We start from the raw sequence: 25,844 nt of genomic DNA, 5'->3' as shown, positions 1-25,844 counted from the left end.
TGCTCAGTTACTGATGCCAATCCCGACATCCCAGACATGTTACTGCTGACCTGGGTCAAACTGACCATTACTGAGCCTGAATGATCTGGACATTATTTACCCCATAATGAAACCAAGCCAGCTCATTAATGACATAAGCCAAATCTGACCCTCTGACCATTACTGGCCTCAGCTAACTGCACCCATGGAACCAAACCAAAGCAAGGGTTGGCACCTTGAAGAAAAATGGAGGGTAGGGGGTGGAGACAAAATTTAAAAAGGACCAATAAAGAGTTACCTGCATAGAGATTTCAGAGAATCACAGTCGAGAAAATCATGATCCTTCTTGACAGCTGCGATATCGATGGGAAACTGGGAGTCTACAATACAAGAAAACAAATTTACATATCTGCTCCGCATGTACTCGGTTGCAGTGAATTAACTCTGTCCATTTATCTCTGGAAATGATTCAATCATATTTTTTCTCACACCAACCTTTTTTTTAAAATCCCTCCAGATTCTAATGAAGGATCACAAACCTGAAACGTTAACTCAAACTTCTTGTTTTTTCCACAGATTCTACCTGACCTGTTGAATATTTCCAGCATCTCTTTGTCTATTTTGTCCCTACTTCAGCTGCTGACTCACAGGGGTACAGTTCCAACAGCACCAGAAACTTTCCAGTAGCTCATTCAAGTGGCTATTTTCATATCTAAACCTAGACAATAGTGACAAGTTTCCAAATTTGCACCCCCCCCCCCCACCCCCACCCCCCAAAAGGAAGCCTTGGGAGGCAATACTGAAAATCTAGACACAAGGACTATGCATGATTTTCCAGCTACTTCAATAATTGGTCAGAAAATAGTCCACACCTATACCTGAAGATCCAATTTTCATTTCTGGCAAGTGAGATGTAAAGTCATTAAATTACCCCGAATGAATGTTGGCAGGTTACACAGACATGGAAAAACACATGACAGAGTTCCACTATCACACAGTGGCTCAATCACACAGTGACAGAACTGTACTATTGTGGGTCAGTCAGTTGCACAATGCCAGAGGTGCAGCATCATTGGACCAGTCAGTTATAGGAATGTCATTCAAAATCTCGAGAGATATAAATGTGGCAAATAAAATAGAAAATTGTGACTACATTGGTGTTATTGAAACCATTTGAACAGGACCAGCCTTGTTTAGTGCTATGGCAGATTAAAGACACTCAGGTCAATGAGGTGAGAGAATAATATAAGAATTCTAAGGTACAGCCTCAAAGCAGAACTATAAACAATAAAGGTAGTTTTAAATGGCAAAGAATGATGAGGACTGAGAAAAACCAAAGGCCAACATAAACAAAAAATAATTGCAGAACTTTCAGTGCTCCCTACATTGAATCTAAACCAGCTCAAACAGGAGATTCAACAAGTATCACAAGAAAGCCAGGCAGCACGTTTGGGATTTTTCAGGGATGGAAGCAATTTTCCAGAAGGGAGCAGCAATATATGCTTTCACTGGGGCATGAGCCATTAGCCTGAAGGTGAAAACTGATTAATGGAGAGGAGATTTGGCTGACGATCAGTTTCCAATATGCTCTACTTCCACTAATTGTTCCCTGCCAACCCTCCCAGGGTCATTTAAAGTTACAGTCAAACCTTTATTGCACTTAAAAGTTTTGCTTTAATTAAATATATAAATTGCTCACTGAAGGAGGTTTTGTACAGAACTTTAAAACAGGAAGCTCCATTGCAGTGGATAATAAATATTTAAAACTGAAGTAGTTGTAAAAGTTAACCTTTTGTGGACTCATAGTTTTACTGACAATTTATAAATTCGAAAAACAGACACATGGTGCAGAAGGCACACGTCAATTTAGGTCGTCTCTGTACCCATGTGATACTGGTACTGGGATCTCAATACAATGGGTCATGCGTGATTGGGAATGGAGGTGAGGGGCAGGAAATCAGGTGCCTCTGAAGCCAGTTAAGAGGTGCAGTTTGGCAGCTAATAGGAGGGAACACTTCTAAAAGGAATAATGACTACAAGAACTGTCAATCAGGCCCCCAGATTCTCCAATGCCACTTTGGAGGCCTCAGTTGAGGCGGTGGAGAGGGGGACGGAGTTCCAGCTCCTCCCCAGGTGCACAAAGACCTCCTGGCAACACCCCATCACCAGTGGGAAAAGGTAGCTTCCAGGATACCACCAGGTTACAGAAATATCAAATAAAGTTTGGGTCTTGATGGACACTGAGGAGGTAGCAGAAGAACAGAAAAAGGCCAACATGATGGCCATATCAAAAAGGATGACAAAACAGAAATGGCAACTAAACACCTATCAGTCTTCCTCACATTCCATGTTAAGCAATAGAATTGTTTACTCAGAGTAAACCTGAGGATCATCTGTACAATAATCATCCAGCAAATAGAAGTCAAGATGGGTTCAGAAAGGAAAATTCCTGCCTGACCAACATCCTCAATTTGTTGTAGGAAGTGACAATCAGAGAGGACTGTGGGTAGCATAACGATGTGGTGTACCTAGGCCATTGCAGGGAACTTCCCAAACAGCAGCCGTAATTTCAGTGAAAGATCAGCAGAAACCCCATTTATAGAGTATCTGGGATTTTTGCAGATATTCTGAAGTTATAATGGGCAAGTCCCTCAGGAAAATCCCAGGATACTAGTCAAACCCTATTTGGAGTCCAAGTTATGAGACTGGAGAAACATGGGATTTTCAGCATAGGAAGATATCCAAGAGCTCTTCCTATAAAAGTTATCCAAGATTGTTAAGAGTATAGAAAAAGTTAAGCCAGATTATTCTAAACTAAACTGTGCAGTAGAACAAGAGGACACAGGAGACACAGGACACATTTTAGTACTGATATCACAAAAAGTGTAATTCAAGATGTGGAATGAAGTTCCAGATAGAATAATAGAGGCAAAAGTCTTAGAATCATCCAAGAATCAGTTGGATGCTAACATGAGCCAGGTTTGGGGGCAGGGGGAATTGTGTGAGGATCTCTTTGGGTGGACAAATTAATAGGGGCTAAACGACCTTCCTCAGCCATAATTATCTACAGGCCTGGTTAATGACAAAATTCAAATACTTTATTTGTGTTCATCTTGAGGAAAGTCCTCCTGGGGAAAAATAAAAGACTGTTGAGGGGAAAGGAAGAGGCACAGAGATCCTGCTTGTATTGAATTTAGGGGCACAACAAAATCAAGGCTACAACCCAAGTTTATCTGCACATGGCAGATTTAAAACAAGTTTCTCAGAATATCAACGGCAAAGTTTCCTTTGGCCTCTCCTCCCACATTCTTTTCGAAAACCAAATTTAACAAATAAATAAATAAAGGCACAAAGGTCACACCCACCTTCATAGAGCTGTGCATACTGAGGAAATCCTGCTGCCCGCAGCCAATCACAAGCCTCCTTAGCCTCCAGTTCTACAAAAATGACAAAAATTTAGTAAATCAACTCTTTCAAAGCCACAAAATTGCAAGTTGCTCTCAACATGAAAACAGCAAAACAAAACAAAAACAATGGCTTTTACATTGAGTTACAAGTCTACAGCACAAAAACAGGCCATTCAGCCCAAAACTGGTCTATGCTGGCATTTCTGCTGCAGTTAAGCCTCCTCCCAACTTTCTTCATCTAAGCCATCTGCACAGCTTTCTTTTTTCCCCCATCGCGTGCCTGTCAATCTTTCCCTTAAAAGCATCTATGCTGTTGGCCTCAAATACTCCTTGTAGTTGCATGCTCCATATTCTCACCACTTGTGCGTGCATAGGTTTCTCCAGAATTCCCTTTTAAATTTATTTGTGACTATCTAAGGTGCTGATTGATGTTAGCTATAGTTTGAAACACACCAGGCATTCTCCAACATTAGCCTAGATAGTGTCAGCAGGATATTGAACCATTGAAGGACAGTCACAAACCTTCACTTTCCAGCAAGATTCACTAAAGAGTGATATAATCTATGGCTCATGTTCCCTTCCTAGACCAAGGACACAGAGGCGAGCAGTACAGCCCATATACCACCCTGGTTGAGGTCAGAGCAGGAATCAAACACAGGGCCTTCTGTTGTGTGCAACTCAGCTGTTCCTTGCATAAACATACTGCATCACTGGGGGAGCTTCTTTTTCTTAGTTTCATTCCTTTGAAATGTTTCATCAAATTAATTGTCTTTTCTCTAACACGTTTTATATTCACTCACTTGTATACACAAAGACGATTTGTGATAAATATGAGTATGTGGTAAGAAGATTGAGCAATACATAGCTCAGTGTTTTTAAACAATCTTTCACTACTCACCTTTAAAACATCGAGAACATTTACATCTCAAGAGCCTGGGCTCTGTGCATGTCCAATTATTAAGCTGGAAACAGAATCAAACCATCATGGATTTAGGAACTTTCGATGAACTTGTTTACTCTCAAGCTTCTGTGAGTGGGATCCAGCACTATGACGGAGAGGTAGGGACAGCTAGGCCCACCCTCAACTGATGTCACAAAATAACCCATCAGATAAAACCACTTCCACCATGTAGAACTGAGCTCGGACTATAAAGTACAATATTTGAAACCAGTACACACTTCATAAAGGATCTGAACTAAACAGTATACCTCTCACAATAGGCCAGAAACTTCAACTCACTAAAGGCGGAGAGTTAAAGACATGCAAATATGCATACAGTCATTACACTTGTTAAAGGTATCTCAGGCACCTATACTGAACAGTTGCTACCTGTATAAATATAAGCTAAACAGGACATTCAGGTCATTGACCTGAAACATTATTAGGGGGAAATTTTATGCTCTCCTCCACTGAGGGTTTGGAGGCAGGGAGAGCATGTGATAGGGGGGATGGTGACGGGGACCATGCCATCTGCCCGCCTCCGCCGAAATTAAGTCCAAGGCCAGAAGGTCTGTGAACAGCCTGCTGCCAATTGAGACCCTACAGTAGGCAATGAATGCCCAATTAAGTGCCCCATCCCGCCTCTGCTGCAATTAGCCAAGCGGCATGCTGGCCTGTCACCACGCATGGAGCACGCTAAGCAAACCATGCGGTTTGCTGACTGGCTCTGAGGTGTGGGGGTGGGGGACCCTCGTCAAAAGGCACTTAGTGCCTGAATGAGGGACCTGGCATCGAGAAGTGGGGGGCCCTTTGCAACCCTCCTATGCACCCCTCCCCCACGAGAGCCCTCCCACCCTGACTTACCTGTGGCCTGGGCCCAGTGCCGCTCCAGTGGGGCTGTTCAGTTAAACAGCTGCTGGCCTCGGATTGACTGGAAGCTCCCAGAGGATGGGGCTTCCATCACCGGGGCTCCTTATTCAGTGGAAGGTCCACTGGTGTCCAGTTAAGTGCCTAATTGGCACTTGATTCGGCAGGCCTCTCTCAGAAGGGGTGACGTGGGTTACTTGGGACGCTTTTGCTGGAGGTCAAGACCCCGGTCACCCAGATAAAGTCGCAGCCATTAACTCTGTTTCTCTCACCACAATGCTGCCTGACTTGCTGAGTATTTCCAGTATTTTCTGTTTTTATTTCAGATTTCCAGCATCCACAGTGGATTCCTGTTTAATTCACTGCCACTTCGCTTCCAGAAATGCACACCTTGAAGAAGTTTGGCTTTTCTCTCTGACAAGATTTTAATTTGTCTCATCTACCCTGTTCACCTTCACTGTTTTCTATATCCCTTCAGTTCTGATGAAAGGTCATCAACCTCAAATGTTGGGCTAGATCTTGTTCTCCCCCAGGCATCAGGTTTTGTGGTGTGGAATGGGGTAGAGGCCTGCTACCCGACATGAGTCGGGTTCGGATCAGGTCGGGCCCATCTTCCGGGTACGGCTTTCGGGCTCGGGTCGGGTCGGGCTGAGTCCAGATCGAGTCCGGTCAAGCTGGGAGTCCAGGACAAAACGGAGTCTGCGCGGTGAGCGAGTGACATCACTATGATGTTATCACGGATGCGCCGCAGCTTCTTGCAGGTTCACTGTCAGGAAGGTAAGTAAAGGCATGGTCAGGTCTGGTTGAGTCGGTGCAGATTCGGGTCGGGTCGGGCTCAGGGCAAAATCGGAGGGACTCCGGCCGGGTTGGGCTCAGGTCCGCTGTAGCTTGGTTGGGTTCGGGTCGGGTTCATTTTTCCCCAACCTGAGCAGGCCTCTGGGTGGTGGTGGGGGGCAGGGGGGGGGAGGCCTGAAGATGGCTCCAGGAGAGGGCTACCATGCACCCTGATGCCAGGAGGGCCCGGCCTGATATTACCACTGGCGGTGAGGCGTCGTGGCAGCCCACCCCGCCGTTCGGCAACAGGACCCCAATTTGAATATGTAAATAAATTTAAATGAATGAATTTTGAAGCCCACGTCGCCTCCTGATGTCCCGCTGCGACCTTCGACCTGGTGGCCTGCACTCCCGCGCCTTCAGATCCCCATCCGGGGAAACGAGGTGCCACACTTGTGAGAGGGGGGAAGTAGGTAAGTTTATAAGTGCAGGAGGTGGGGGCAACGTGGTCAAATTAACATGAGTGTAGGGGATGGTGGGAAGGGTTATAGTTGAAAGGTTATGCAGTGGGGGGGGGGGGGGGAGGTAAGGTCAGGTGGTAAAGGCAAGTGTTTTGGCGGGGGGAGGGCAAATAAAATCTATTTATTTATTTTAATTCACTTTATCTTTAAATATTTAAATTAGCAGGTAGGGCTAACAGCCCTTTAAAATTGGCATCAGCACCTGCACACAGGCAGCTGATGCCATTGCCAGGGATGGATAGTCTGCCCCCTCCACATGATTAGGGGAGGTGGCTCACCCCAGCTATTTAAATAAGCAGCCTTGTTTAGAATTATGGTGGCTCTGTGCGGGCCGCCATTTTTTTCGTCCGCCACCGAAATCAGTGGCGGACACATAAAATTCAACCCGTTAATTCTGTCTCTCCCCATTGATACTGCCTGAACTGCTGAGTATTTCCAGCTTTTTCTGTTCTTATTTTCGAACATTACACAGGATGTTGTACAGTCTGAACAGTGGGTTACAAAGGGCACATTTTTGGTTTGGATTAGAGGTTAATCTTAGTTTTTGAAGCTAAAAGGTGAATTTTCATTTGCAAGTCTTATCCATAAATATGGGCCTACTGTCAAGTATCCTTTGTTTAGATAACCTTGAAGTCTTTTGGTTTGCCTTGCAAGGAAATCAGAAGTGCAACCTTCCTGACTTCCGCCTCATTGCTTATAATTCATGATTTCCGTGGGTTTCCTGTTTACAATGAGTTTCAGAAGCAAACAGGTTTCAGACATCTTTCAACTGAACAAGCAGACTGCCATGAGATGGAACCTTGTACTGGAGAGTGGGGGGTACAAAAAAGGATGAGTGTTGTAAGTGAGGTTTAAATGAAGTCTGAGGAGCCAGAGTTACAGCAGAGAATAAACTAGGGTAGGGAATGGGGAGCATAGTGTGAAGATTGGGGTTACAGCACAGTAATAAACTGGGACAGCCAGGGGGATCAGGGTTACAGAACAATGAAGACTACCACCCGGGATTACAACACAGTAATAAATTGAGAGGGGCAAGGTTACAATGGAGTGAAATTGGGCAACACAATGGAGACTCGAGGGAAGAGGAAATGAGGTTAGAATACAGTGTTAACCAGCATTGACAGATTTAGAGACGATAAAACATACAGCTTGACAAACAGGTACAGATGGTCTGGTTTTCATTCATTTGAGCTATTTCAAAAATCTATATTAAAAAGGTACCAAGTCCAGACTGGGGAAGGAAATAGGCAAAAGACATTTATAATTTTTTCAACATTACCACCTCACCTAATAAAATGACTCAATAAGCATCTCTGCTCAAAACAATATACTAAAAGAAACCCTAAAGCATAAAAATCATTGCTCTAGCGACACGTTTCATCTCTAACACAGGTGCAGTAAATTCTGCGGTTCTCTGTGGAACTAGAATCTGTTGTCCACATCCAACATCCCGTCTTGGAGAAAAATAACCCAGCCCCTCCATCCAAGGATCCATTTGTGCCAATAGCCTGAAAGAGGATATATTAACCCCTTGTGGACTGATCCCAGTTCTAAGGGAAATTGTCCCATGTTTGATGCAAACATTTAAGGCATTATTTAAATGAAAAAAATTGACAGCCTTATTTTATTGTAGGTATAAACCTATCTAATTTAAATGGGTTAACACGCTAAATAACAATAAAATCATTGCTTTGTTATAACCCTGGTTTGTACCATGTACTTATACCAGGGCCACCTACCTCTCCAATTCACCCACCCCTTTATACCTAATTTGAGTTTCTTATACTAGCTGTCCCCACCCCCATGCTCCAGATCAGTAGTCATTTCCAGTATTTGCAAGCTCTTTCCCACTTCACCCTCCAACCAACTGAAATGTGCTGTGAGGTTAGAAGAATTCACCAAACGGATTAGTTAGTCATCCTGAAACGTCTTCCAGCCATGGTACATTTCTGAGGAGATAGATAACCGGATCTGCAGAGTTGAGGGTGCTCAGAAGAGTGTATTTTCCCATTGGTTGAGCATTCATATTACTGGGGATGCAGTTAATATCAATAAATGGCATCAGCTAGATGGCATTTTATTAAAGGAAACCCAGGTTTCTCTTGGCAAAGATTCTGTGGAAAGGGGATTCATTGCTTTATGTGTGGGTTTTGGAAAAACTAATAGGTTACCTCATCCCAGCCAAGAATGCAGTCATTCATCCAATTCCTTTCCCCCTCTCAGTGCACAACTATGCTCAATTCCTGCCAGGCAAATAATGTTGTAAAAATTACAATTCCCAGGAACTCCCTAACGGATGGGGTTCCAACAAATGCAGAAGCAAAAGTGCTTCTTTCTTCATATAAATAATAACAGGCACAATATATTGACACTAGGGGGGAGAGATTCAACATTATTGTGCAGTTTAATGAATGTAAAATGGGCACAATGACAAATTTATCAGTGTCAAGGCCCATGCCTGATTTGCACATGCAACTAGGCCTCTGCTAAATTTATCAGGGCTTTTTTAAAAAACAAGTATGGGCCTCATTTCAATATGGAAAAGCACATCTTGTCACCATCCACAAAATTCATCTGTCAGGAGTGTGAAAGTTATTAGTCACTGGAGAAGATCTCCCTAATTATCTGCTGTGCAGGCTCTTGCAATCTGGGACAGAACGTCCACCATCCCCTCATTTTGCTGCATGTCTGTCTGTGTGTGTCTGTCTGTCTGTGTGGTCCAGCACGACTGGTGCACCTTCCTCCATGACGATTTCCACAAGCAGGCCTTTTAGAAGGTGAAACTGTGCAGCACAGAGCACACAACCACTATCAATAAGACTCTAAATGAACTGTATTGGAGAGCCTCTCCAGAATGATCCAGTCACCTGAAGCAACCCTTCAGCATTCCATCTATGTACTGGATGAGGATTCTAGTAGAAGCATAGCAGGTGTGGCAGACATACATGCAGGTTTCATGAGGTATCCTTTGGCACCAAGTAGCTACACAAAAATTTCCTTATCTGGGTGAAACACTGACAGAATAGAGGACATTTTAAAAATAGAAGCACCATGGCAGCCTAATGACAATTAATGAGGAGTGTAATGCTCATAGATTGAACTGCAGATGGTATCCATGGATGGCCACCTTCAACACCCAGCACCTGGGAGAAATGAAGCAATGTAGAACTGTTCTTCTGCTGCTGCCACCAGGAAGCTATTCTAAAACTGATGAACTGTGGAGCAGCCTTGGCAAATAAGACATCACTGACCTTTTGGATGCAGGCATGTAATGTTGATTGGTTGATATTGGTGATGTCCCTGTAACTGTGCTGGGTCATTACCAATGGAAAGGCCCCACTAAATACAATGAAAGGTGGAACTTCGCAACTGTCTGGAAACCAGTCCATCATTACCCAATCCCAGGAAACCACATTACCAGCAAGGTATGTAGCTCAGTTAGTAACTATGCTTCCAGAAATGATACTGAACCATACAAACCAGGGAGGTCCCAAATTCAATCTCTAGTTTGTCCTAATTAGTTAATGCCAACAGGGCAACCACGTGGACAATGTGCTTGATATAAGCATCATGGGTTAAGATGGGGAAAAAGTAGCTATGCCTGATCATTATTGAGTGCTGAATCGTATGTGAATGGATGTTGGTTGAAGACATAATGAGTGGGCCTTAGCTGTGCTGTCTGTTGCAATCTAACATTCTGCTGACATTCCAGCCTGGACTTTCCAGTCAGACAGTGATATTTTAACACTGGTGTTAGTAACATGGATTGGAAAATCTAGTCCTCATTCTCCAAGCTCACACATGAAGAATGATTAGCTGGGTGAGGTATCAGAGGCTGCTCATATCTAGTGAACTGTGGTGCAACAAGGGCCACAGTTCGGTAAAAGGTGGGGAGTAAACAAACGGCATCAAAACAATGAATACAGTCAATGCACTTGAGCAGGAACAGGCTCATATTAACTAGTTATTAGTGAACAATGGCCACCTATATTTTAAGATTTTTTTTAAATGTTACAAAAGCAGGAGTAGGAACTAGTTTCCTGCCTCCTCCACTTCAAGTCACATATTCAAGAAACAGATGTCGTGAGAAAGGAAGCCACACATGTTTTTGTAAGATTATAAAAGGATGCAAACCCTTATCAAAGGATGGTTGGAGGCAGCCGAGGACACCACAATGTTGTTTAATATATTTCTAGGCTGTGAAAATCCCAACGTTCCACAACAGCAGGGAGAAAGTTTTGGCCCTAGTACAACAATCGTCTTGCAAATCTTCACTATTATCGGCTTCTTATTCTGAAATCTTTCAGGTTACACTTTTCTAACCTCTTTCCCAATGCACAACTATAAATTTGCTCCATCCAGGGCAGCCAGAATCAGAACAATAACTGGATTCCTACCGGAAATGAATCCCTAAAATTCTTTAGAATAAATTAAATTACTGTCATACTACAAACAGCAACAGCGGTCCACATACATGTATTAGACAATAGACATACAACATCGAGCTTCTGCAATGAACAAGTACTAGGTGTGACATGTTCGGTCATGAGACACATATCCAGGGTGTCACTTGAACCAAAAACACAATTGATTAGTACATTCTTCTTTCGCCTTTCTTATTCTTCTGAATTTTTTTCCTCTTTCTTCTCCACACCCACACAACTATGGAATTGATGATTCTTCTACTGGAAACTACGAGAAATCACAATTCTTATGGAGATAGGGATGTCCCAGCATCCATGCAGATAGTGAAAGGGCTCTATTAAATCTATAAGGCCTATCATTTTAATAGAAACCTTTCACTTACACCCAAGAGTTGGTTTGTTTTCTGTAATGCTGGAACTATCAGTTCATGCATACATACCCGGGGCAGGAGGAAAGGAGACTGCAACCTAACAGCCTCCCGCACCTGCTAAATGTGAGCATTGTAGAATTGATAAGAGCTGTGAAAGGGAGGCTCAGGCTCTGAATAAAACAGATTATGAACTTTTTTTTGTACATCAGTAGCATATTTGCAGCCAGAGTGCGACGTAACAAGGATAGGTATCTGCCAAATATGACCCTGGAAACTGCTGTAAACACAGAAAAACTTGGGGGAAGTTGTACTTTGGGCCAACAAGAAAAAGTTAGATTACCTGAAGCTTAAAGCACTGTCCAACAGCCCTAATTAAATCAACAATTAGAACATAAAAAATCATGGAAATAAAAGGCTATCAGCCAACCAGGCCCATTCTTTCCACAGATTATGTGCAACCCATCATGGATTTTACCCCAACCACTTAATATTCTGAGTGAAAGTTTTGCATAAATACTCCATGATCCCCAAAAGACCCTGAAGCAAATCTCCAGAATACTCATCCATCCTCACATCTCCATTATTGAATTCTGGCCTTCAAGCAACATTCTTTATCAGTCTCAGCAGCATAGGAACTATTGAAGCCTAGAGACAACTTCATTAGCTTAGTCTATATTTGTCCCTCTAACCATCTTTTGCATTGCAACCAGATATTATTTAACGTCCCCGTTAACATTGTGTACAAGGCAATAAGTTCTAGGGTAATCAGTTTTAGGAGAGAATTCCAGAGGCAGGAGGAACAAAGTGTGAAGCTTCAATCACTTACGCACTGTGCAGACCTTTTCAATTTATACAGACTGCTGAGAATTTTCAGGGAGCATTCCACCCCCATATAGCACGCAGAACATATCTCAAAGGATCAGGACTTTTCTCTACTATGTTAGCTACTTTACAGAGCATCACAACTCATTCATGCCAATTTAGTAACTTATTGGCCCTTTACATCAAAGATAACATATTCTGTTCAGACAGCTGGTTTTATTCTCAATGCTGCTGAAATTAACATTTATCATCATTGCATTTGCTCACATAGTTTCAACAATAAATGTAGTACAGTTCCAATTCCTGTTCATCCTTTTTTTTAAAAAATTGTTTCCCCTTTTTATATTGCGACTGTATTATGCAGTCAGAGCTCAGCCCAAAATGTATGTATTAAACCCAGCCCCATTGATCATTTCCTCTGTAGTCATTTGTTATTAGTTGCATACTATCAGGATTGTCAACTTGAAAGAAATGCCATGCCAGATTTTTAATTGCATGTCCGATACCCAAGGCATTGCCTGCAACCAAAAAAATATAAGAAACAAAAACAGAAAGTGCTGGAAATACTCAGCAGGGCTGGTAGCTGTGGAGAGAGAAGCAGAGCTAATGTTAGTAACCTTTCATCAGAAAAAAAAAATAAGCCCTGTGACCGCACTGCTGCTGTAACCTCAGCAGAAAGACCAGATACTCTCCCTACATTGGGAACCTTGTCACTGTCACCCTCATGCAAGCCTTGTGGATCTTCAAAAAGCAGTACACAGAAGAAGTAGGAGCTATGCCAGCCTCTTCAGTGGCACAGGTGGGGAGCACCTTGGAGGCCAAGGCTCAGCTTGGGCTCCTGAAAATTTCAATAACTTTGTATTTTTCCTCCCCCCACCGCCCCCCACCCATCCACCTTATAAAAAAAGGCCAATGAGCACAAGATGTTTCTGATAGGACATCGATCTGAAACATTTACTATTTCTCCCTCCACACATACTATGACCTGCTGAGTATTTCTAGCATTTTTCCCTTTCTAATTTCAGATTTCCAACATCTGCAGTATTTTGCTTTTGGCACACAGTATCCCAAATTTTAACCTGTCTTTTCAAGAACAGACAGAACGATTCTGTATTTCCAACATTTTCTATTTTTTATTTCAGAGTCTGAAGACCATAGCTTGTCTACAGTCAGTTAGTCAATCACTTGGTAAACCACAGTCTGACTTCCTGCAAAACTGACAATAGAATTCTTATTTATAACCACTACTACCTGGTCTTCAGTAAATGTGGCAAAGACCTGCTTAAAGTACCAACCAGTCCTATCCAGAATAATGTTTTTTTTTTAAACTTTAACTCTTTGGAGGTTAAATATCTTTAAAAACTTTTAAAACACTGCAGGCATGATTTCATGAAGAAATATGCTGTTCGCTCGATGGCTGAGTGGAAGATGTCACATCCAGTATAAAGAGCAAACCCCAAATGATGACAGACAAGGGTCCATGCCTGTGCTGAGCTTGCCCATCCCGGCCAGGCTATAATTGACCTCAGTACTCTGGCCTAGTCAGGAAGTCATTCTGCTAGGCTTTCCATTTCTGATCACATACAATGACCCTGCTGGAAAATGCATACATCAGGTGAGGCCAGGATCAGCTTTTACTGTAAGGACGGGAGGGATGCAGATCCGTATCCAGGAACAAGTCCCAACATTCAGTTTCCACCTGTCAGCAACTTAGTAAATCCCCCAAAAAAAGGCGAGAGTCATTTACTACAAGTTGGCTGCAGAAACTCAGCAGCAAATTGCACTTGTTTGATATCCCATCTGAATTATTGGCACATGTACTCCCCAATCACGCAGCCACATAGTTTTCAATACTGGTATTAAATCATAAAACGAGTGAAGTTTCAGCCACTGAATACGGAAGATTTTGCTGCTTGCTGAATCTTAATCCTTGTAAAATCATTTAAATACCAGCTTTGCAATGAACTCAGATCTGACTTATTGTAGCTCGTCAAAATCATCCCACCATCCAGGTTCATAGAGGAAGAGCCCCAAGAACTAGCAGGTCAGAATCCCTCTTGGCTCTGATCTTTCAATCTCATTAGATAAGCACACCGAAAATTTCCAGGATATGGAGAGAAAGGCGACTTCAAGCAATGCCAATAGATTCAGTAACAGCAGTGGGAGTGACCTACAGCAGCTTAGATCTCATACACAGCCAAAGCCATTCGCCCCAGTTATACATGTCTCACCAAGCACCCCTGGTCAGTACCAGCAAGAGGGGAGTGTAAGGAAACATTTAGAAATCTTGCATTTCAAAGTCTGCTTCAGCTAAGTTCGCTTTCATTTGAAAAAGATCCCCCCACTCCCCAAGATAGGGTGGGAATTTGAAGATTTAAAATGATTAAAATTGAGTTGTGGGTTATTCAAATCAGTCCTTTAAGAAAACATTGCAATTAACTTTAACATCCTTTCTTGTTGTTTTCCGCTTTACCTAATCATAACATTATGGAGTTTTGCAGCACAGAAGGAGGCTGCCTATCCCATCACACCTATGCTGACACTCTGAAAGACCTCTTTCATTTAGTCCCCTCCCCTGCCCTTTCCCCACATGAATTTTTTTACCAATGTTTATCCATTTCCCCTCAAAAGTAACTATGAATTCTGTTTCCGCCACATTTTCTGACAGGGCATTCGGTGCCCCACAGCTCTGGTGCAAAAAAATTCTAACTTCCCCCTTTGTTCTTTTAATTACCATCTTAAATGTACTCCTGCTGGTTACTGGTTCAGCAGCTAGTGGATACAGTCGTTCAACTTATCGCTCATGATTCAGCACACATCTTATCCACATCTGTCCAATGAAAAGAACACCAATTTTTCATAGCTGAAGTCTCTTATCCCCGATATCATCTTAGTAAATATCCTGCTCCCTCACCATGATAGTATATGACATAATGCAGTTACGTAACATAAAGGAGAGTATTGGAGAGAGAGATACAAACTTCATACAGACATTAGTCTCCATTAAGTATGCCTATTAAGTATGCCATTTCCATTGCTAAATAGCCAGGAAATATTGTTGCAATGTGGCAAGCACTGTTGAGAGGGTGCCAACAGACTTCTATTTGCTCTCACAACACAAGACATGCAAATTACTTTAACCAGCTTGGAAGGATGAAAGATGCAATAAGCCAGGCCAGGTTTTGAACCCAAGATCTTGTGCCATAAATTTGGCTTCTGGCTTTGAGCTCCCTGAGCTAATGGCTATTAAAGACTGAAACTGGAAATAATGGGACAGTAGCTAACTGAAAAGGGTTCATGTTGAAGATTTCAACTAAACCTGAATTCCACAACATAAAGCCTTCTCCCAAAAAAAAAAGTACTGTTTGGCTGCTGGATCACTCCACTTCATCATCATCAGTGCAAGGAGATGGGCCAAAGTATCCATCACTATGTACTCCAATAGCTTCTTCAGCATAGAAGTGACATGTAAAAACAATGAAAATAAACGCTAAGACAGCAGAAGTGATTTACAGACTTTAGGGTTCACAGGAATGCCACAAACCATAAGAGGAAAGCTGCAGCAGATTGTGAGGCCTCTGTCAGCCTTGATTACCTTGCAGTATCTGCTGCTGTACGGTTTAGATAAAGTCATAGGCTTGATCTACAGATGGTGCCGAGATAGCTGATCTCCACCATGGCAGTGGCTGAAGTACTTCAATTGGCCAAACTGTCCCAGGTTAGAGAAAATATCTGCCAGCGTTGTCCATTCCTAATTACTATCCAGTGACCCCTGATGGAAAGTGCACTTTAGGTGAAAATCATCCACTAATTAGCTCAACACATCAGCATTCTTGCACTGTTAAGTACCAGCCCCAACTTTCTATGGCAAGTTTAATTGACAATTAACAGGCAAATTCAGTAACTTCCTGAAATTGATAGGGAGCTTGAGAGCGAGATGCCATTTTTGTGAGGCAAATGGCAGAGAGATGCAAATTCACAACTCAAGGTATTTCTTTCCCGCACAAGTTGTTGAATTATTTACGCATTAATAATGATCTGACCATTAAACTAGCCATTAGTTTGGCAGCAAATTCATTCCCTCACTGTGCTGGATACAAATGTTCATTGAACAATAAACAATTGCTTTCTACCATTTTACATCACCGCAGCAGATGTTAAATATAATATATACACATACACTTACAAATGAGAACTGACTGAACTAGCAATTCTTTAGAGTATAGAAATTTCCAAAAAATAACTTGTAAGCAGCATCTCTGAGCCCTTTGAATAATCCATGGAAATGTGTGCACACCACAGAAAGCATCCCAAAGAAGCTCCACCCAAAATTCCATCCAGATGCCTTAATGAAACTCAGTATTCATTCCTCGAGATGTGAGACCCACCAGCTGCTCCATTTAATCAACCAATTTGTTTTATGTGTCTTCCCCAAAACTTAGGGAGTGACCTCACTCATGGGGAGTGAAAGGAAAAAAAGGTTTTACAGGAACGTAGTCATTGAGTCTTTTTTCATACAGTTTGCTTCTAATTACGTGGGCCATCCTGGCGCCAGGACTGAAACCCAGCCCAAAGCAAGCAATGACCTAGAGTTTAAATTTAGATACATAGCAACTGCTCTGCACTACACACACACACCATTACATAAGAACAGAGGAATTTTTAGGAACAGGGAAAAGCTAATAGACCCAACAAACCAGCTCTTCATTCTGGAAGATCAACTCCACCCACCCTCATCTATTTACAGAAACACATCTAATTGGCTTTCATCAACCCCTCCCTCAACAAGGTGTTGACTCTAGTTGGACCCTGATTCCATTAGTAGCATTTACCCTCCAAAAACCTCAAGAAAGCAGCAATTCTTCATGCATAAACCTAATAACAGAGTGTCAACAGGTTAATTATCACAGGGGCATTACAGCCGATTCTGATCCTGCCATCACCTTGGCATGGATTCTTCTATTCATGATGGCATCATGGCAGAGTGGGCCTTCCACCCACCACCCAGATACTGCCATGATCCCCAACCATTTTCTGGCTTGGGGCAATTTACTTATGTAGGGAGGACCTGATAGGTAATTCTCCAACAAGAGGACATCCACCACTGCAGGGTGCAGAATCTGGTGGCATTATGGCATGACCACCACTATAACACCCAACAAGATGGCCAGTCATTTAAAGGAGACAAAAAAATTCCCAAAATTCCAAGAATCTTTAGACGAAGGCCTAAAAGTGCCCAAATGGAGAGAGAGTTGAATTCTGTACCCTCCTTATATTGAAAAAGATTTTAAACCAGCCACCACCTTGATCATTCAGCAGGAGGAGTGGCACACAGCAGCGCAACCAGCCAGTAGCTTAGCCCCAGCCCTTGGCAGGCTTTACATGCAGGTGGGAAAGTAGCAGTCTCAGCAGAATGACAGAAGGGAAATAGACCTCGAACTGAAAACACAGGGTTAAGCGTGATCATAAAGCCTTCTGAAGCCTTCGCTGCTGCTAGAACAGGCCTATTTCAGGCAGGGTAGCAGAGAAAAATTCAACCTTTCAAGTATACAATATGCTTATGTACCAGCGGAAGTCACTAGATAACAAGAATGAAAAGTCTAATTAATTTTCCCTTTATCATTGAGCTTAGACCCCCCCCCCCCCCATTATATCCTAACTCAGATCAACTACCTCAGCACAAACGTGGGAATTGGGAGAATCCCCATGGAAATGCTACCCTATATCTTTTCTGACTCTAACGTTTTTAAAGTTAAAGAAAAAATTCAAATGCTGGAAATTAAAGCAGAATGAGAAATGACTGAAAATGCAGGTTAACGTTTCAGATGCCCTGGCGAAGGTTTAGACCTGAAACCCTAACTTGTCTTTACTCTTTTCAGATGTCACATATTATTAACATTTCCCGTTCCTTCATTTTCAGTTTGGTTACCCAGATATTTGAATCTGTTACTGCACTGAGCAACTTCTCCAGATCAATCCCTTCAGCCAATCCCTTTCATAATCCTAAAATCTACAACCAGAACCCATCATTTAAACAAGCAACACCATTGAAATGTGCCCAGAAAATCTTTTGAAGAAAAAAAACTTTAATTCTTATAGCACTGCATCATGTTTAACATTTCACGTACAGGAAATTACTTTAGAGTGCAATGAGTGTTGTCACATAAACACAGCAGCTATTTTGCATTCAGTAAGGCCTCACACACAGTGAGATGATGATTAGCTAAATTCTTTTGGTGACGTTGGTTGAGGGAAAGATATTGTACAAGACATCAAAAGAATTCCCTGTACATCATTGAAGAATACCATGGAATCCTTAACATTTATGTGAGCTACCAAAACAGTCATGTCCCAGTGACATTTGTATTGGTATTTAGACATCAGTGTAGAAAAAGTTAGATGCTTTCAAGTGAAAGTTTATGCAGTAGGTTATTCAAAGAACTGAAACATATGGAAAACTCGTTACAAAAGGAGGTGATGTGTCCTTTTAAAAAATAAAAATTAGGGAAAAATTCTTGACGTTCAACCAGAACGGACAAGCCTTCCCAGGCAGTTTCCTTCCTTGTTCCCTTAGCAGGCCAGGATGAGGTGGGTAGGGGGCAGGGGAGGAAACTGGTTAGAATATTTTTGGCAATTATGTTCTAGCTAACTGTCCTGTGAATCATGGGTCCCTGAAAGTTTGCACTGCAGACAAACGCCTAGTAAATAGGAAACAGCCCTGGGTAGAAGGGTTTTTTTTTTAAAAACTGAATGCATAACAAGAATTTAACTCTTTGGTTACATGCATCAGCTTGGCTGGACCAGTAGCATTCTACCTTTTGATGTGATTGCAATTCAAAGTATTAATTGTACGCCAAGCACTTTAAGACTTAATTGAATTTATATTGAACCTGATCACTTTCTTATAGAAGAGAAACAACATTGGTTGGACAGTAGATCAAAGGTCACATATACTCCATAATATCACTCCATTCCATACTGCATTCAGGGACAGACTGTATGGTGCAAACTGGATGAAGAGTTACAGCATTATAGCATTGGATTGGAGTGCATCATCTTCACCGGCGGAACATATTGCAGAATTAGGCAGGTTCTACAACGGGTGGGTAATCTGCTCCATCAGATTACTGCTCTTGTGGTGAAAATGGAATTTTACTTCATTGACAGTTGCCAATATTGTATGGAACAGGACATAAGTCACAATTATTATCAAAACATTTCAAAATCTCCAGAACAGAAAAGAGAAGGACCAACAGTGTGTAGAAAGGGAGGAAAGCTAGTCTGGATTACTCCCAAGGCCACGTGCTAGTGAGTATAGAAATAGAAGAATACACCAGATGAATGTGTTGCTGGAGAGAAGGTGCAGGAGGGAGAGCTTCAGACTTCTGGGGCACTGGGACAAGTTCTGGGGAAGGTGGGACCTGTACAAATAGGACAGTCTACACCTGAACAGGACTGGGACAAATATCCTTGCAGGAAGGTTTGCTAGTGCTGTTGGGGATGGTTTAAACTAGTTTGGCAGGGGGATGGGAACCTGAGGGCAGTTTCAGATAGGACAATTTCAGGCCAGGGAACAGAAGGCAGAAAATTAGCGAGTGACTCAGAAAGACAGAAGAAGCAAAGGTTAAAAAGTGTGCAGCACAGGAATTTGACAGCGTTAAAAGGTATTTATTTAAATGCAAGGAGTATAGTATATAAAGCTGATGAGCTGAGGGCACAGATAGACACATGGCAACACGATATTGTTGCTATAACGGAAACTTGGCTTAAAGTGGGGCAAGAATGGCAGTTCAACATCCCTGGATATAGAGTTTTCAGGCAGGATAGAGGGGGATAAAAAAAGGAGGGGTGTAGCATTATTGGTTAGGGAATTAATAACAGCAGTGAGGAGGAATGATATGCTAAATAAGTCATCAAATGAGGCGATATTGGTGGAGATCAGAAATTTTAAAAAGGGACAGTCACACTATGAGGAGTATACCATAGACATCCAAATAGCGAGAGGGCGATAGAAGAACAAAGAGGTAGGCAAATTTCTGAGTGTAAAAACTATAGGCAATAATAGTTGGGGATTTCAACTACCCTAATACCAACTGGTATACAAGCAGTATGAAGGGAACAGAGGGCACAAAAATTTTGAACTGCATTCAAGAAAACTTTTTTTGCCAGCACGTAAGAAGCCCAATGAGAGGGGGCACAATTCTAGATTTAGTCTTTGGTAATGAAGCTGGGCAAGTGGATGAAGTAGCAGTGGGTGACCATTTTGGAGATAGCGATCATAAGCATTAGTTTTAGCATAATCATGGAAAAGGACAAAGATAAGACAGGAGTTAAAGTTCTAAATTGGGGGAAGGCAAATTTTACAAAACTGTGGAGCCATCTGGCGAAGGTGGCCTGGACACATCTTTGGCCTCCTTGTCTCGAGAGACAATGGGTAAGCGCCTCGAGGTGGTCAGGGGTTTGTGAAGCAGCGCCTGGAGTGGTGATAAAGGCCCATTCTAGAGTGACAGACTCTTCCACAGGTGCTGTAGATAAAATTGTTTTTTGGGGCTGTTACACAGTTGGCTCTCGCCTTGCACCTCTGTCTTTTCTTCCTGCCAACTGCTAATTCTCTTCGACTCGCCACTCTTTAGCCCCGCCTTTATGGCTGTCCGCCAGCTCTGGCAATCACTGGCAACTGACTCCCACGACTTGTGGCCAATGTCACAGGACTTCATATTGCGTTTGCAGACGTCTTTAAAGCGGAGACATGGACGGCCGGTGGGTCTGATGCCAGTGACGAGCTCACTGTACGTAGTGTCCTTGGGGATCCTACCATCTTCCATGCGGCTCACGTGGCCAAGCCACCTCAAACGCCGCTGGCTTAGTAGGCTGTATATGCTGGAGATGTTGGCCGACTCGAGGACTTCTGCGTTGGAGATACGGTCCTGCCACCTGATGCCAAGGATTCTCGGGAGGCAGCGAAGATGGAATGAATTGAGAAGTCGCTCTTGGTTGACGTATGTTGTCCAGGCCTCGCTGCCGTTGAGCAAGGTATTGAGGACATCGGCTTGATACACTCGAACTTTTGTGTTCCATGTCAGTGCACCATTTTCCCACACCTTCTTGCCCAGTCCGGACATAGCAGCGGACACCTTTCCCATGCACTTGTTGATTTCTGCATTGAGAGACAGGTTACTGGTGATAGTTGAGCCTAGGTAGGTGAACTCTTGAACCACTTCCAGAGCGTGGTCACCGATATTGATGGATGCAGCATTTCTGACGTCCTGTCCCACGATGTTAGTTTTCTTGAGGCTGTTGGTTAGGCTAAATTTGTTGCAGGCAGCCACACCCCTGTCGATGAGTCTCTGCAGACACTCTTCTGTGCAGCATCATCAGCAAACAGGAGTTCCCTGATGAGGACCTTCCGTACTTTGGTCTTCGCTCTAACATGGGCAAGGTTGAACAACCTGCCATCTGATCTTGTGTGGAAGAAAATTCCTTCTTCTGAAGACTTGAACACATGTGAGAGCAGCAGTGAGAAGAAGATCCCAAACAGTGTAGGTGCAAGAACACAGCCCTGTTTCACACCACTCAGGATAGGAAAGGAGTCTGATGAGGCGCCGCTATGCTGAATTGTGCCTTGCATATTGTCATGGAATGAGATGATGATACTTAGTAGCTTTGGTGGGCATCCGATCTTTGCTAGTAGTCTGAAGAGACCACTGATGAGGTCAAAGGCTTTGGTGAGATCTATGAAAGCAACGTAGAGGGGCATCTGTTGTTCACGGCATTTCTCCTGTAGCTAGTGAAGGGAGAACAGCATGTCAACGGTGGATCTCTCTGCTCAAAAGCCACACTATGCTTCAGGGTAGACACACTCAGCCAGCTTCTGGAGTCTGTTTAAAACAACTCGAGCGAAGACCTTCCCCGCTATGCTGAGCAGGGAGATTCCACGGTAGTTGTTGCAGTCACCGCGGTCACCCTTGTTCTTATAGAGGGTGATGATATTGGCATCGTCCATGTCCTGTATGTAACTGGACACAGCTACCGGAAGGAACATCAGTGGGAAGTATTCAAAAGCAAGATTCTACAGGCACAGTGTAGGCATGTCCCTACAAAGATAAAGGCTGGTACAGCCAAATCTAGAGCCCCCTGGTGATCTAGAGACTTACAGGGTATGTTGAAGCAGAAAAAGGAAGTTTATGATGATCACAAAAAAAATAGTTTAGAAAGCCTAAAGGGTGACGTAAAAAAGGAAATTAGGAAAGCAAAGAGAGGACATGAAAAAATATTGGCAGGTAAAACCAAGGAAAACCCAAAGATATTTTATCAGTATATAAAGAACAAGAGGATAACAAAGAAAGGGTAGGGCCTATCAGAGATGTACAAGGGAACTTATGCATGAGTGCAGATGATGTGGGCAGGGTTCTTAATGAGTTTTTTGCCTCTGTCTTCACAAAGGAGAGGGATGATGCAGACATTCTAGTGAAAAGGAGTGTGAAATAATAGATACGATTAATATAATGAGAGAGGAAGTACTAGAGGATCTGACATCCTTGAAAGTGGATAAGACACCAGGGCCAGATGGATTGCATCCCAGGTTGTTAAAAGGAAGCCAGGGACGAAATAGCGGATGTGCTGAGGATCATCTTCAAATCCTCACTGGATACAGGCGAGGTGCCAGAGGATTGGAGGTCTGTGAATGCTATACCATTGTTTAAAAAGGAGGCAAAGGATAGGCCAAATAATTATAGGCAGTCAGTCTGACCTCGGTGGTGGGTAAATTATTAGAAGCAATTCTGAGGCACAGGATAAACTGCCATTTTAGAAAGACGCAGATTAATCAGGGATAGTCAGCATGGATTTGTTAAGAGAAGGTCATATCTTACTAACTTAATTGAATTCTTTGAGGAAGTAACGAGGAGGATTGATAAGGGTAGTGCAGTGGATGTGGTCAACATTGATTTCAGTAAGGCATTTGACAAGGTCCCACATGACAGACTGGTCAGTAAAATGAAAGCCCATAGGCTACAGGGGAACGTGGCAGGTTGGATCCAAAATTGGCTCAGTGACAGGAAGCAAAGGGTAGCAGTCGATAGATTTTTTGTGAATGGAAAGTTGTTTCTAGTGGCGTTCCACAGGGCTCAATGTTGGGTTCCTTGCTGTTTGTGGTATATATTAATGATTTGGACTTAAATGCGAGAGGCATGATTGGGAAATTTGCTGATGACACAAAAATTGGTCATGTAGTTGATAGCGAAGAGGATAGCCGTAGACTTCAGAATGATATAAATGGTTTCGTTGAATGGGTGGAAAAGTGGCAAATGGAATTCAATCCAGAGAAGTGTGAGGTAATGCATTTGGGGAGGGCAAATAAAGCGAGGAAATACACAAGAAACGAGAGGATATTGAGATGGGTAGAAGAAGTGAGAGACTTTGGAGCACATGTCCCCCACAGGTCCCTGGAGGTGGCAGGACAGGTAGATAGAGTGGTGAAGAAGGCATGTGGAATGCTTTCCTTTATTGGCCGAGGTATAGAATACAAAAGCAGGGATGTAATGCTGAAATTGTATAAAATGCTGGTTCGGCCACAGTTAGAGCATTGCGTACAGTTCTGGTCACCACATTACAGAAAGGATATAGTTGCTCTGGAGAGACTGCAGAGGAGATTTAGAAGAATGTTGCCAGGGTTCGAAAGTTGCAACTATGAGGAAAGATTGGATAGGCTAGGGCTGTTTTCCTTAGAACAGAGGAGGCTGAGGGGTGGCTTAATTGAAGTGTACAAAATTATGAGGGGCCTAGATAGAGTACACAGGAAGGACCTGTTTTCCCTAGCAGAGAGATCAATAACCAGGGGGAACAGATTTAAGGTGACTGGTAGAAGGATTAGAGGGAAAATGAGGAAAAACTTTTTCACCCAGTGGGTGGTGCGTGTCTAGAATTCACTGCCAGGAATGGTTGTGGAGGCAGAAACCTTCAATTCTTTCAAAATGTACCTGGACATGTACCTGAAGTGCTGTAATCTACAAGGCTATAGACCAAGGGCTGGAAGGTGGGAGTAGGTTGGGCAGCTAGTTTTTGGCTGGCAAGGACATGACAGCTGAATGGCCTCCTTCTGTGCTGTAATTTTTCAATGGTTCTATGGTCTGTGCAGCTTTTACTCACATCCAGCAACCTGACTACAGAATGCATGAGCAGCAAAAGAAATAAGGTCTTACCCAGTGATGTCAAATTGCTTTTGACTATTTTAGTTCTGTTTGTGTGTGCATGCAATATCAGGGCAGCCCTGTTAAATGACTATCATGGGGTCAGTCATATAGCAACAGACACAAATTATCACAGTTAGTTATGCAGTGCAACTCACCATTCTGGATCAGTCCCACATAAGCCAGACCAATTCAGGTTAGATTTTATGTTGTTGTAAGCTGAGAAGCAATTCCATTATAAACTGCCAATGGCCTTGTGACCGAGCTTGTATGTTTGCTCAAAAATTCAAACAGCTTTCAAAGAAATGGTACAGAAAGAGATGATCAGAAAATTCCCTATCAAACACTAAGAAGCAGAAAGTAAGGCGGCTGTCCTTGCACAAGTTCACATTTTTGTGAATTTACAACTTTAAAATGCCACATTTACAATATGGTGAATGCACGTCAAAAATAAACAACACTTAAATTTTGGGGAAGGTGGGGTTAGCAGAGTTCTTTCAGCTGAATTGTAATTTGTGTCTATCAAGGCAAGTCCTTCCCCTTCACAGAGTGATAGGTGTTTGCTGGTCGTCTTGCTATTTCCAACCTCGGAGGTTCGTCCAGGATTGCATTCCATTGGTTACTATTGAGGTCCCTGCCAGATCCTTCCTCATTATTGTTTTAGTGGCCTTGTTCACTCTTTCTTCTCCTCCAGGCTCCTTTCATGGTCTACTTTCAGTGGCTTTCTGACTCACTTCAGCTGCCCACCTTATTCCTATCCCACAGTTATCTCCACACAGAGCTGAAAAGGAGAAAGAGGAAAAGAAAGAAATAGAAAAGGAGACAGAGACCAGAATCAAAAAAAGGAAGGCAAAGAAGAAAAAGAACAAAGGGGAGAGTGAGTGTGATGGGAAGGAGAAACAGAAAAGGGAGAAATAAATAGTGAGAGAAGGGGAATAAAGAGAAAACAGGGAAGAATGAGACGGGAGGGGGTGAAGAAAGAGAAGGAAAAAGAGGCATCTAGAGTATGTATGAGAGAGAGATAGAAGAAAAAAGTGAGCAAAGGGATGGGACATACAGGAAAAAAATGACAGGTCAGAGGGCAGGGAGAGGAGTGAAAGGAAGATAGAAATATAATGGAAAGATAAAATGCAAGTGCGTCCAAGTCATGTGACGTCCTCCTAGATTACAGAGGATGTTCAAGTCGACTTACGCACAGACCTCATGCATAAATTTTATGGGTGGATCATGATCTATGCCTGGAACAAAAATAGTTTCAATTCACTTTCCTAAGCACACAGCAGCTCTCACAAAATCTGGAACATTCTGGAGCAAGTAGCTGAAATAGAAATCTAGAATGCATTCCATTTCCAGCTGCAAAACCTGAAATGCATTGGCCTTGATTGTTGCTAGCTTTTATAACTGGAGTACATGACACCCACTAGGCTTATACCAGAGGTCTCAGTGCATGAAGTGGCTCTACAAATTAATTCATGCATGCACCGAATACATTGGAAGTATTGGAACAGTACCATGCAAGTAAGGAGATATAACAGTCTAGACAGCACGGTA

At 42.8% G+C, this 25,844-nt stretch overlaps 1 protein-coding gene across 9 annotated transcripts in view; it reads right to left on the bottom strand.

The window, feature by feature from the left end:
* The window catches only part of stard8 (StAR related lipid transfer domain containing 8), a 204,340-nt gene that overhangs the window by 47,755 nt on the left and 130,741 nt on the right, over positions 1 to 25,844 (bottom strand). For all 9 annotated transcript variants that reach the window (XM_068047466.1, XM_068047464.1, XM_068047469.1 and 6 more), the window contains 2 exons: positions 3,345 to 3,416; positions 278 to 359 (listed from right to left, as the gene is read on the bottom strand). In XM_068047466.1, the coding sequence (XP_067903567.1) occupies positions 278 to 359; positions 3,345 to 3,416 (154 nt within the window). The remainder of the gene's footprint in view (positions 1 to 277; positions 360 to 3,344; positions 3,417 to 25,844) is intronic.

The sequence above is a fragment of the Heterodontus francisci genome, chromosome 15 (genome assembly GCF_036365525.1).
Source record: "Heterodontus francisci isolate sHetFra1 chromosome 15, sHetFra1.hap1, whole genome shotgun sequence".
Taxonomy (NCBI): Eukaryota; Metazoa; Chordata; class Chondrichthyes; order Heterodontiformes; family Heterodontidae; genus Heterodontus; species Heterodontus francisci.
Note: the sequence above shows the minus strand (reverse complement) of the source record. Positions and strands in the feature narration are given on the sequence as shown.